Source organism: Centroberyx gerrardi, chromosome 13, assembly GCF_048128805.1.
Source record: "Centroberyx gerrardi isolate f3 chromosome 13, fCenGer3.hap1.cur.20231027, whole genome shotgun sequence".
Classification (NCBI taxonomy): domain Eukaryota; kingdom Metazoa; phylum Chordata; class Actinopteri; order Beryciformes; family Berycidae; genus Centroberyx; species Centroberyx gerrardi.
In genome coordinates, this window is record NC_136009.1 from 8,859,166 (window position 1) to 8,872,119 (window position 12,954).

The following is a 12,954-nucleotide window of genomic DNA, read 5'->3' on the forward strand; positions in this document are numbered from 1 at the left end:
AGATATTGTTTGTACACTCATAAACTTAAACCTTTAACCCCTATCCCCCAACATAGTAATGTGCTGCTACTTTATTTTGATCCCTTGAGGGAGATTCTCTTATCTCCTCCGCAGGGAGGTCAGAGGTCAGGGTTCAGCTGCAGAACAGCAGCTGGTAGAGATTCAGTGTCTTGCTCACTGACACTTCAGCAGGGAGGAGGCTGGTTGATACGGGGAATTGAACACAGGTCCTCCAGTTGAACGATGATGTCTCTAACTACTTGGCCAACCTGCTGCCCAAATAATCATCTGATTCACACACACACACACACACACTCACGGCTCAGAGAAGAGGGAATCTGGGCATCATAAACAACACTTCTCTCTGTCTCTTGTCTCTCTCCTCTTAATGAAACAATGTGCATCAAGTAGTTGTCTATGTATCTGGCGCCCTCTGCTGGACAGAGAAATACAAACCAGTAAAACCAACAAATCTAATCTAAGTGCATAATCTACTTTCTGAATCAGTAATTTCGTGACCATAAATAACTGAGCTATGCAGCTAAGTGTAGTCACACCATATCATCAGCAACATTTCGAGTCATCCAATGCAGTAGAAACAATAGGCTGTCTATGAGCATGCTTCAAGTCAACTAGACCTACATAAATCACAGTAGAATGAAACAAATTGCTGATCTGATAAAAAAATATGTTGCTGCAGTCAGGATGGATGCAAGTAATGAAGGTAACGGAAAAGAAATAGACGTTTTTGTCCACAAGCGACTGCCTGTACGGGAAGGCAGTTTGATCTCGCAAGGACACCGTAGAAATTACATGCCGAAGCTGCTCACAGGACCCCGGTTTTGGCGAGAATCACTGCCTGGTATGGTAAACATTATATACGTAAATGTAAATGAGTAAAAGACCAATAGCGAGATATTCATTGTTTAACATTGAATGTAAGTATTTGCATTTGCTGAATACATAAAATAATAAGCTATTATTTGAATATTTGTAAAACCTTGAATGTATGTACATAGGTTGTAATAGCTAGTGTATACGCCTGTTAGTTTTATTTTTATTTATTACTTATTCATGTATTTTTACAATCTCCATTTTATTGAGGATTGGTGCACATCAGTTTGTATAAATTGAGAATTGTTAAAAAAAAAAAAAAAAAAAAAAAGTATTAGTTTGTAAAGCTCAAAGGTCTCTTGCAAGCATTGCAAAACAGTTGAGGTAACCGTGAGTATCGATCTATTATGTAGGCATATTTGGGAACATGAGACATTTTGTCAGTGTTGCACGTAGATCCAGTATTGAGGTGAGATCAGTCATGCACAAGAATTTAATTGCATGAGAATTATTTTGTGTGTGTGTGTGTGTGTGTGTGTGTGTGTGTGTGTGCTCCAGTGCCAGCAGCATGGAGGGAGAGCCCCTCACAGCCCTGTGCACCCCTGCTCTGGTGGTGGACGTGGACATTGTGAAGAGAAACGCCCGGAGGATGATGGAGCGCTGTCAGAGCCTGGGAGTCCAGCTCCGACCGCACATGAAGACCCACAAGACTCTGTAGGGACACACACACACACACACACACACACACACACACACACACACAGACACACAGACACACATACATGCATGCATGCAAGTCAGATACTCATAAGGTCTGTGTGTGTGTGTGTGTGTGTGTGTGTGTGTGTGTAGTGAGTGTGCTGATATAATGACAGGTGGATCACGGAGGTGCATAGTGGTTTCCACACTGGCGGAGGCCTGTTTCTATGCCGACCATGGATTTGACGACATTCTCTATGCTTACTCTGTTCCCTTTGATAAGGTTCTCATGATGCAATATTATCGTTTATCGACTTTCAGTACAATCATATCGCGATAATATCGAGTTATCACGATACACAATTCTGTTGTCTAAGAAAAAGAAAATACTAATTAAAATGAGTTTTATTACACTTTATTTTACCGTGCAGTTCAATGCAATGAACATCAATTTGATTATTTGACATGGGATTTTGCACATTTTAGCACATAATTATATATCAAAATCGAAATAATTCTTATGATTATCATGATATTGATTTTGTCCATACTGCCTAACCCTAACTCCAACACCCAAGCTCAGTAACATAGCTACATCACTTGGATCATGTCACCCTAAACCTCACACTGAGCCCTTGACACCTTGATGCCCCAACCCCTGTGTGTGTGTGTGTGTGTGTGTGTGTGTGTGTGTGTGTGCGTGCAGGTGGAGCGCTGTGCAGCCCTGTCGGAGCGGCTGAGCCTCTTCCAGGTTTTGCTGGATCACCCGGACGCTCTGGAGCAGCTCAGGAGGAGACGGCTGCGGGACGGGCGGCTGTGGCACGTCTGGCTCAAACTGGACTGTGGCAACGGGAGAGGTGGGCAGGGAGTCCACAACACCGGCGGCTGATGCTCTTTATCGATCTGTGCAGGTCAAACGCGCACTGACACGTCTGTTTGCTCTGTGCTCCAGCGGGCGTCCTGCACTCAGAGCCGGAGGCGCTCAGACTGGCGCAGGCCGTCTCTGAGGCGGAGGGCGTGGAGCTGACAGGAGTGTACGCCCACTGCGGGAACACCTACAACTGCAGAGGGGTGGAGCAAATACAGGCCGTCGCCCGGGAAACCACCACCTTGACTCTGCAGTTCATGGAAAAGTAAGGCGAAAGCAACCAAAACACACCACAAACAGTCAAATGCAACCACATAGGTCATGTTATGGCTTGACTGAGTCATGCTGTGGACATCTGTGGGTGTGTTGTCCTCCAGACTGAAGGCTGTCGGCATCAGCTGTAAGTCCAGTATTGGCTCCACCCCTTCCTGCAGCCATCCAGTCAAAGACATGGCGCAGCTGAGCGAGGTGCATCCCGGAAACTACGCCTTCTATGGTGCGTTCATGTGCATGTGCTTGTGTTAGTGTAGGTTTGTGGGTGTCCAGTTGAAATGTGCATGATGACAAAAACAGATATTTTAAACAACTTCTTGAGCTGTCACAAATTCTGGATCCTCCAAAATCAATACGTGTATGCAACCATGGTGTGTTAGGAAAAAGAAACTGGTATGAAGTAACCAGTAAAAACAGGCTGTGTTCCAGGATGTAAAAGTTATTTTTTGTCAAATATGTGTACATTATGATATGGAGAATTAGCTAACAAGGTGAAAAAGTCATTTCTCATTTCATAGTGACTTTAAGGTTGTTTTTTTTCTTTCAGATGTGCAGCAGTCTGTGATTGGCTCTTGCAGTCTGGAGGACGTGGCTGTGCGGGTTTTGACCAGAGTCATTGGACACTGTCCTCACAGGAACCAGCTGCTGGTTGACTGTGGGTGGACTGGACTCAGGTACTACTTTCATCAGTACCGCCAGTTTCCCCACCTTTTTATCTGCAGAATAGACTTTACTCTCCATTTTAGCCAGAAGGAAATCTTTATGACAGAAATTCGTAGCGTACATCATAGTAAGTAGAATCAAACTGATGTTAGTTATGTAAGGATAGGGTTTTTTAACGGCTGCTGTTTGCCTCATAATGATCACCAACTGGAGGTGTTGTTATAATATCTGATTGAAACTTTCTTCTCCTTTGCACTGACGTAACCGTTCACCTGTCGTCGCTCACGCCTCCCAGTCTGGACGGAGCTGGAAAGCTGCCCACCGGATACGCTATGATCGAAGGACACCCAGACCTCAAGTAATGCTCCCCAGCCCAGCCTCGAGCCCCGATACAAAACTGATGTCTGAACACGAAACTGACGAGAGGCGTTTCTGTCTGCCCTCCCTCCAGGTTGCTGTCTATGACCCAGGAGCACGGCAGAGTGGAGCCCGTCTCAGGCCCGCTGGACTACAGCAGATTCCCCCTGGGCTCTCTGCTCACACTGATCCCCTACCACGTTAGTACAAGTGCAGTCGCAGTCGCAGTGTTGCTGTGTCGGTGTCTTTTCGCCCGTCTCACCCTCTCTGCGTTTGTTTCTGCAGTCGTGTGCAACAGCGATGATGCACCCCGTCTACCACGTCCAGTCTGAGGGCCGTCTGGTGGGCAGGTGGACGCCCACCCGTGGGTGGTGAAGAGCTCCTCAACAGTCACACATGTATGACATCTTAATATAATTGTGCATAATAGCAGATGACACTAAGTATACCATAGAACCTATAAAAAAACTTTTTACACTTACAGATTAAAGATTTTACAGATTTGTACTCTCTATTTACCTGTTGTTGTAGACTAGAGGTTAGAGAAGTGGGCTTGTGACTGGAAGGTTGCCGGTTCAAATCCCTGCACCGCTCAGCAGTCACCAGTAGAAGACTGTGGTTGTACTGGGAAGCTCCCAGTGTGAATGTGTGTAACTGTATGAATGCAAAGAAAAATTAACTTTCCTTGGATAAATGAAAAAAAATTAAGAATTAACCAATAATGTATTCTACATATCTTCATAATAAACTTCTTTCAGAAATGTGCATTGGTCTTTTAATATTCCTCATTTAATTTTGTACACTATCATCCATTTATATTTTCTATGTGAGCAGCTCAGTCAGAAGACCAACCTACTGAAATTGCTTTTACAGAAAAGCAAGAACCATCTGGCTTTTTTAACTGGCACAAGAATACAATGAGTATACACCAAGTATACAGAAACCACAAATCCACAAAAATGTAACCCAGGAAAGAATCCAGATGTGGTCTTATTTACATATCAATGGTAGAGACAAAAATAGCAAAGTTTCAGCATATGTGCATATAGTTACTGTATATAGTTCAAACACTAAAGATTCAGTGTAAATAAGATGTTAAGTTCTTGCAGCTTTCTCATTGAGGTATTTATAGTAACAATGTACTTATCACATTCTTTGACAAAAACAATAAAGAGAGGTTTGCTATATATGAGAATTATCAAATATATTAAGTAAAGTTGCTTCTCTTCTCTTCGCTGATTGAAATTGTTGAAACCAAACAGTATACTATACTTTCCCAACACAATGAGAAATCATTATACACATGATCAAGTAGCCTATAAATTTGCGAATATCTTTCCACAGTCTTTTAACATAAGAACACTTCCAAAATTGATGTAATACAGCTTCAGGCACTGAATCACAGAAGGAATCAAGTCAACTGAGGCAACATTACATCGAAATAAGGACGGAACCATTTCACGTGACAAGAAATAGCCGGAATACTCCGTGTGCGCCGAACCGAGCATCCTGGGAAATGGTGTTTTACTGAATACAATGTTGCGATTGGCTACCGTGCGACCTTTCACTTGTCACGTGGTTTAAAAACTTTGGAGGATGGCGCGGAATCTGTCACAAGTCACACTAGTTTAGCTCTCAGTTTAATGTTAGTTTTGTTTACGTTTTCCTCGGGCGATATTGACATTATCAGGTAAGTTACAGTAAGCTACTATTAAACTTTACTTTTTGACAGTCAGTGTACTATCGTTGGACAGATTGTGATAGTTGTTGCTGCTGTTTGTCTACTAGCCAGGGTTTCAACAGGTTAGAGGCTGTAACGTTAGCTACATGGTCACTTATATAACGTTACTCAGTTTAGCAATAATGACATTATCATTATCATTGAATTAATGTTACAGTTTACAGTCAGTGACGAAAAGTCAGCACAAAAACTTGAGGAGCGAAGTTCATGTCTGCCTGGATTGTGTTTGTTAGACCAGTGGTTCTAAACGTGGGGTCCGGGTACCACCAGGGGTCCTTGAGGGAGTTCCAGGGGGTCCCCAGCAAATTGATGAATTCTTAAACTTCACCATTATTTCATTTACAAGAAGTTAAGCCAATTAGAGAATGTAGAGGAATGACTGTTTTGATCATAGTTTAACTGTTATCTCTCTACCTACAATACAGATAGCTATGGAATTCTGGACAAAATCATATCTGACAATAAAAATATTCTCAGATTTGGGTCAGAGAGACAAAATCTCATCAAATGGGGGTCTGTGGCCCTAATGTGGACTAAATTAGGGGTCCTTGATATGAAAAAGATTGAGAATCACTGTGTTAGACCACTCAGCCAGCGTTGATACTAGTTCATACTGGTTGTAGTAACGTTAAATGTTTCCTTTTAGTCATGAGTGTGTTGGAGGTGAAGTTCGTTGGGGATGGAGATGTTCTGGAGCACATCGTGGACAAACAGGACGGTATGGAGAACTGTGTTGCTTCACTGCTGCTGCCAAAATCACTCTTCTTTTTATGGACAAGGTGAGCCTGATCCTCTCTGTCTGTCCCACTGGCTGACTGCCTGTCTTTGTGTATAACTTTATGTGAAGGTGTGCGGGGCAGCAGCGGATCTGTTCAGAAGATGGTGACGTTTAAGAGCTCAGCCAAGCGACGGGTCGGAGAGGATGAAGATGATGAAGATGATGAAGATGAAGTCCTGGATGAGCAGAACTACGTCCAGGCTCTAGGAGCAGACAACACAGAAGGTGAGTGAGTGAGACGTGATAATATTCATTTTGGTACTAAATTTTAATCTGTAAAAACACTGAGTCATAAGTTTTTTTTAACTGAACCGCCAGCGTTCCAGCTTTATTTCCATCTCTCTTTATCCATAATAATAGTAATAATGTGATACTCTTTTTGCTTGCCCCCCTTTATGGAGGTCAGGTGCTTTTCAATATGTGCTCTCCAACATGTATTTAAATAAAACAAAATATACAAATGTGTTTCTACACTTGAGTTTGTGTATAGTGATCACTTTAATTGGTTACACCTCAGCAGTGGGACATGTGGACTAAAGCTCAGACATAATTTTTCTTGGCCTGACAGAAGGTGAGGAGAGTGTGTCCGGAGTGGCAGGAGGCTCTGTTTTCACCTTCCAGAAAGTCAAACGTGCCCACAGCATGGCCCAGACAGGTGAGAACGACTGAACCCAACAGTCCACCTCCACTGTAACTCACACTCGCTCTGCCACACACACATAAACATTCTCTCATGTAAGTTCTATAGATTTATCAGATGACTGTTTTGTGTTTCGGTGTGTAGCGAGCGAGTTGGCACGGACGCCTGGGAAAAGCGTGAGCTTCAGCGCGACCCCTGACCTCGAACCCTCCACTCCCACCCGCGCAGGCCGCAGTGAGTCCCACACACACTCTCTGCCTTGTTGAGTCTATCATATCTTACGTCCATTTACGGCTAAGTCCGTTCTTTCTCTCTCTCTTTAGACCACGGAAGTGAAAGCAGGACGCCACAGAGGGTGAGACTAGAAGGAACTTGTTTGCTTTGTATCTCAAATACAAAACAGACCCAGGAGCCTGTTGTGGTGATGTTGCCAAGCTGCCTTGGTGAGGCGGCTTTGCTGTTGTGGCCTTTTTCTCAGCATAACCTCTGCTACTTCTTGTTGTATGACAGGGCAAGAAGGTGCAGTTTGTCTCCACAACGCCCCACAGGCTCAGGAAGAGGCTGACAGGTGAGTTGGCATGTAACGATAGTAGCTTCTCCTCCTGTGCATATTCCAGTATGTAAGATATGTAAACCTAGACTGTTGTTATTATCTAAAGCTGTTTGGTGCTTTCAGCCCCCAGCCTGCGGTCAGACAGCGACAGCGAGCTGTCACCCTCAGACTCTGGGGAAGAGGAGGAGGAAGATGAGGGGGAGAAAGTAAAGAAGGAGGAGAAGGAAAACGTGAAACAGCCTAAAACGCCCAGTAAGGCCCAGTCTGCAGCTCTGTACAAGACTCCTGCCAAGAAGAGCAAGAACGCCCCAGAACCCCTCAATCAGGTGTGTGTGTGTGTGTGTGTGTTATTAACTGTACTTTATAATGCTATAATTCTCTTGTTAAAACTGTCTTCTCTCCTTTCCAGCCCAGTCTGGTTGAGGAGTATTTTGAGGCCCACGGCAGTTCAAAGGTCTTGACATCAGACCGCACCCTCGAGCGTTTACACACCCCTAAACTCGACAGGGTCAGTATATCACGGCCAATGTACATGTTCAAGTGTGTTAAGTGCGCTCTTGTCCCACATTATTGAGATACATTGTTATTTTGTGTTGGCAGGAGACGCTGTTCCGGCTTTTAGAAGGCAAGCCGGCCTGTTACTCATCAGAGATCCAGCAGCTTCACAACAAACACCAAAAGCACTTCAGCAAATGGATGCTACAGTTACAGTAAGTGTGGCTTGCGCTCACCTCACCTCACCTCATCGCATGCATATACACTACCGGGCCACGCGCATTTTTCTTTATTTTATACTATTTTCCACATTTTAGAATAATAGTAAAGACATCAAAACTATGAAATAACACAAATGGAATTATGCAGTGACCAAAAAAAGTGTTAAACAAATCAAAACTATTTTATATTTTAGCTTCTTTAAAGTAGCCGCCCTTTGCCTTGATGGAAAGACAAAAGCTTTGGACAGAAATTCATACATAGGCATCAACTTCACTATTTATATTTGTCTAAGAAACAAATTTCAAGCATTTAAGCATAAGCCTTTAGATCAAAATGGCTTTGAGATAATGAAAAACACAGTACATTTAATCAGGTGTGTCCAAACTTTTGACTGGTAGTGTATGTAGAATTTACAGTGTTTGGACATTGGTACAAGATGGCAAGTGTGTGTGTGTGTGTGTGTGTGTGTGTGTGTGTGTGTGTGTGTGTGTGTGTGTGTGTGTGTGTGTGTGTGTGTGTGTGTGTGTGTGTGTGTGTGTAGGTTGGGCTTCAGTGTGCTGGTCTATGGTTTGGGCAGCAAGAAGGCTCTGCTGGAGGACTTCCGTGTGTCTCACTTGGCTCAAGAAATCCACCTGGTGGTCAACGGATTCTTCCCTTCCATTACTCTCAAATCCGTCAGTATACACACACACAGTTTCAATGAGCAAGTCAGTGTTTCCTCTGTATTCATTTAGCAGTTGTAGACCAACAAGAAGAACACTACCATAGGAAGAATTAGTTAATATAAGAACGCTTTTTATAGTACAGCCTAAATCAAAAATATAACTGGGAGCAAAATAGTAACTACAGTGGAGCCAAAAGCAAACTTGCACACCTCCACCACTGCTATGAAAACATTATAGGGGAAACACTGCAGCAAGTATTGATACAACTGGAAATATATTTTATTCCAGTTGTTTTCATGTCTTTATCCATCAATGTACTCTATATGCTCTCACTGCAGATCTTAAACGCCCTGACGTCCGAGGTTCTGGAGCACCAGGGAACTTTCCGAACGCCCTCAGACCAAATCCAGTACATCGCCCAAACCCTCAGAGACAGTGAGTGCGTCTGTGCACACGTGTGCTGAAGAGTCTCTGTGTTATTATGAGATCAAAGCACACGTGCGAGAGGTATTGGGGTTCCATGTTGTGTCTACAGCTGAAGTGTTTTGTTTGTGTGTGTGTCCCCTCAGGCCCAGATCTCCATGTGTACCTGCTAATCCACAACATCGATGGACCAATGCTCCGAGGAGAGAAGAACCAGAGTGCACTGGGGCAGCTGGCATCCCTTCCCAACCTGCACTTAGTGGCTTCTATTGACCATATCAACGCTCCACTGGGTAGGTGGTTGGGTCTGCGTGTTGATCTCAGTGTCATAATGTCTTAGACGAAACATCTGCCCAGCAGCTGTACCTTTTCTGTGTATTCCTCAGTGTGGGACCAGTGTAAGCAGAGTCAGTTTAACTGGCTGTGGTGGGAGTGTGTGTCTTTCCAGCGCTACGCAGAGGAGACGTCGTACGAAAACTCCCTCCTGGTGCAGCAGACTGGGGCTCTCGCTCTGTCCTCCCTCACGCACGTTCTTCGCAGCTTGACGACCAATGCAAGGTACAGCACACACACACATCTTCAAATAGACAATCATCAAAGCCGTTAAAGGGGTAGTAAGGCACTTGATTTCTTCATGGCCATGTGTCCTGTCTTTCTGCAGAGGGATTTTCAAACTGCTGGTGGAATTTCAGCTGGAAAACAAAGACAACCCTTCATACATAGGTACACACACATGCGAAACTTCTAAAATGCTTCTAAAATTTGCCCCTAAAATATGACTATAATCCTATATGATCATTATGCTTTAATATCACTGCGTATGCGTGACGGTGTGCGCTGCTTGCAGGATTGTCATTCCAGGATTTCTACCAGCGTTGTCGAGAGGCGTTCCTGGTGAACTCTGACCTCACCCTGCGGACCCAGCTGACTGAGTTCAGAGACCACAAGCTGATTCGGACACGCAAGGTTGGGCGCCTCTCCTTCATTATAGAGGACACAAGTCTCATTCAAATCCTATTTACCTAATAAGTACCACAAGTATTTGCAGACTCCAGTGGCGCTTGTTGCAAGGTAGCCCGTTTGTCTCTCGTTGACAATTACTCTCACCATGATTCTCCAGGGTGCGGATGGGGTGGAATACCTGGTGGTTCCCGTGGAAACAAGCACATTGATGGATTTCCTGGAGAAGGAGGAGGGTGACTGAGAAGAAGAGTGCTTTACACTACCTTTCAACTACCATCATAGTCTATGGAGGCTGCAGACTACCATGTGGTTTCCTGTATCCCAGTTCAGCACCGCCTGCATGCTCCGAAATGCTAAGAAAGCGAAGTGACTTTCCCTGTAAGAGGGATAATCTGGTTGTATTGGTCACTGCTAGGAAAGCCCAATTGCGGCTTGTTTACAGAAGACAGGAGCTCACCTTTCAGTCACTGCACAGTTGAAATGAATGCTTCTGAATCAAATTACTGGTGAAATGTTTCTACTTCTTCAAAATGCCCCGTTGTAGCACTGTAGAATTCATATGGTTGTACTATATAATGTGACGTATACATCTTGTCTGTTCACGTCAGTCTAAATGAAAACAGTAAAAACTTTATGTATTGCAGTTTTTCCTCTTTATTTACACAAATAGGTACAATGTCTTATTTACATTTAGCAAAACTTACATTCTTTAGTTTTTGAAAAGGCAGGTAGGCATGCTGCTATAAAGAAGCAAAAGCAAGCCAAGGGAATGATTCACTAGTCCTCTGCAGACCGAAAAAAGGACTGTGGGGTCACTTAAATGGAAACAAAGACATGCATTTTGCAATAAGAAAGCAATGGGAGAGAAAAGGGATATTATCCTGTTTTTGATTACAAGAATTGTGTTGACATTCAAGGTGGGTAGGGGGTTAGTGCAGAGAGGGGAGTAACGAGTTTGGCCCAGAGTGCATGTCATGAAATGGATCAGTGTTGAACGTCAGCCGTTTTCTGTGTCTGCAGTGAGTCTTGTAGTGTTTCTGTGTCGAGTGTGTATGTCTGGAGTCTGTTCTGGGTTGCTGTGTGTATGATGTGAAGCTCCTCTTCATCCAGATCCTTCAGCAGCAGCAACACCGCTTCAAGAGTGTGTGTCTGAAAATACAATTAAGAGTTATCAGTTACTACAGATACATATTAACCGACATTAATCTCTAAGTCCTCAGAGTTTTAGTGCAGTTTGGAGCAAGCAACATTCACTATCATTTAGTTAGGAGCATTGCTCACAGACAGAACACAAATACAATTTTTTGAGTGTGTGCTACCTTTGTGATAGACGGTTTGGTTTCTCTGGTTAATGGAGAAGTAAGCGAGGGGAACTTGTCTCTAGGTAGAGGCTTCATCCCCAACTGTTCCCTGATTTTACTACAAAAGCAGGAGAAAAGGGTTATTTTGTTTACAATATTAGAAATGTCTACATTCGCTTGATGGGTTATTTTCAGCGTATGACATGTCTGTGAGTGTTAATGTCAATCTATGGGGGCTTACTTTGTCTCCTCCATGTTGTAGTTGAGGGGGTCATTCTCCGTCTCTGCGTCCACCAGCCCATTGGTGGAAAGCTGGTTCGGGACACTGGCGGGGGGTGTGGTGACCTCTTCCCCCTCCACAAGAGCTAGTGCAACCTCCTCCTCTGTCACTACTGCACACACACACACACACACACACACACACACAAACAAACACCGTACTGTCATATATGATTCACATATTAATGCTATAAGAGCAACACTGCAGACTCACCTTGGTTGTCCAGCTTCTGTAGGCGGGGCAGGCAGCGGAGAACGGTGAGCCGGTATTGGTTGGAGTCGGTTCCGCAACAGGGGTTCTCAGCCAACCAGAGCACTTTGAGGCGCGTCAGCGGGCGCAGATGAGAGAGCTCAGAGAGAGAGGGAACCATGTTCCTCCTCAGGTAGAGCTCACACAGAGAGAGACAGCCAGCGAGAGGAGAGAGAGACAAGATGCTGTTGACACTGCAGAGAGAGAGAGAGAGAGAGAGAAGGAAGAACACCATAGGCATGATTTATGAATTATCATGATGCTTCAGTACACTGTAACTGTGGGTGGACATGCTTATGTGTGTGTGTGTGTGTGTGTGTGTGTGTGTGTGTGTGTGTGTGTGAGAGAGAGAGAGAGAGAGAGAGAGGAGTGAGAGTGAGGGGATACATAGACTAACCTCAGTGTCAGCACCTCAATGTTGGGTATTTGAGAGAAGATGGAAATCTGGAGAGAGGAAAAAGAAACAGAATTAAAGAAAAAAAATTAAAGTGTATGAATTGTGGATTCTGGGTCTGACAAACTAATATCAATCAAAGGGCTTAGCTACTTACATCAGTCAGGTTGCATCCCCTGCAAAAGTAAAAAGAAAAGAAAACAAGCTGTAATTCTCAGCCTCCATCGACAGCATGTAAACCAAAACCAGAGCAGCTAGTGTTAAAATCTTCCCACCTACCAGCAGTTAAGTTTCTTCACGCTGTCCAAGTCGGAGGCCTTAGCCTTAGCTAGAACCAGTTTCCGTGTTAGCTTCATATTATATCACGTGGAGCGTTCGTTGTCTACAGAGAATATTTTCGATGCACGGTATCCTTACAAAAGGCTCTTAATAATTAGAGGCCGCATTACATTAAATTAAATGGACAAACATTACACCTCACAAACGCTGCACTCTCAGCAGGGATGTTGACGTCCACTGCACGAGTACGCATGCGTGTATCCACTGACGCGTCCAT

At 44.0% G+C, this 12,954-nt stretch overlaps 3 protein-coding genes across 3 annotated transcripts; 2 read left to right on the forward strand and 1 right to left on the reverse strand.

Moving 5' to 3' along the window:
- Positions 1-1,402: 1,402 nt before the first annotated feature.
- On the forward strand, positions 1,403-4,358 carry LOC139913027 (D-serine dehydratase). Its single transcript, XM_071900959.2, has 9 exons — positions 1,403-1,548; positions 1,687-1,816; positions 2,240-2,390; positions 2,486-2,666; positions 2,779-2,897; positions 3,222-3,348; positions 3,633-3,695; positions 3,789-3,894; positions 3,980-4,358. The coding sequence occupies exons 1-9, from the start codon at positions 1,403-1,405 to the stop codon at positions 4,067-4,069; spliced, it is 1,113 nt and encodes a 370-aa protein (XP_071757060.2). The 3' UTR covers positions 4,070-4,358.
- Positions 4,359-5,292: 934 nt separating this feature from the next.
- orc2 (origin recognition complex, subunit 2) lies at positions 5,293-10,814 on the forward strand. Its single transcript, XM_071900955.2, has 17 exons — positions 5,293-5,384; positions 6,082-6,153; positions 6,283-6,438; positions 6,782-6,868; positions 6,998-7,087; positions 7,177-7,208; positions 7,364-7,421; positions 7,530-7,732; positions 7,816-7,914; positions 8,007-8,116; positions 8,665-8,797; positions 9,127-9,223; positions 9,358-9,504; positions 9,598-9,769; positions 9,873-9,934; positions 10,059-10,177; positions 10,332-10,814. The coding sequence occupies exons 2-17, from the start codon at positions 6,084-6,086 to the stop codon at positions 10,413-10,415; spliced, it is 1,719 nt and encodes a 572-aa protein (XP_071757056.1). The 5' UTR covers positions 5,293-5,384; positions 6,082-6,083; the 3' UTR covers positions 10,416-10,814.
- Positions 10,811-12,904, reverse strand: cfap410 (cilia and flagella associated protein 410). The gene is made up of 7 exons (XM_071900958.2): positions 12,678-12,904; positions 12,556-12,574; positions 12,402-12,448; positions 11,969-12,198; positions 11,717-11,867; positions 11,494-11,593; positions 10,811-11,323 (listed from the first exon to the last, which is right to left on the reverse strand). Exons 1-7 carry the CDS (start codon positions 12,752-12,754, stop codon positions 11,159-11,161), a joined length of 789 nt encoding a protein of 262 aa, XP_071757059.1. The 5' UTR covers positions 12,755-12,904; the 3' UTR covers positions 10,811-11,158.
- Positions 12,905-12,954: the final 50 nt, after the last annotated feature.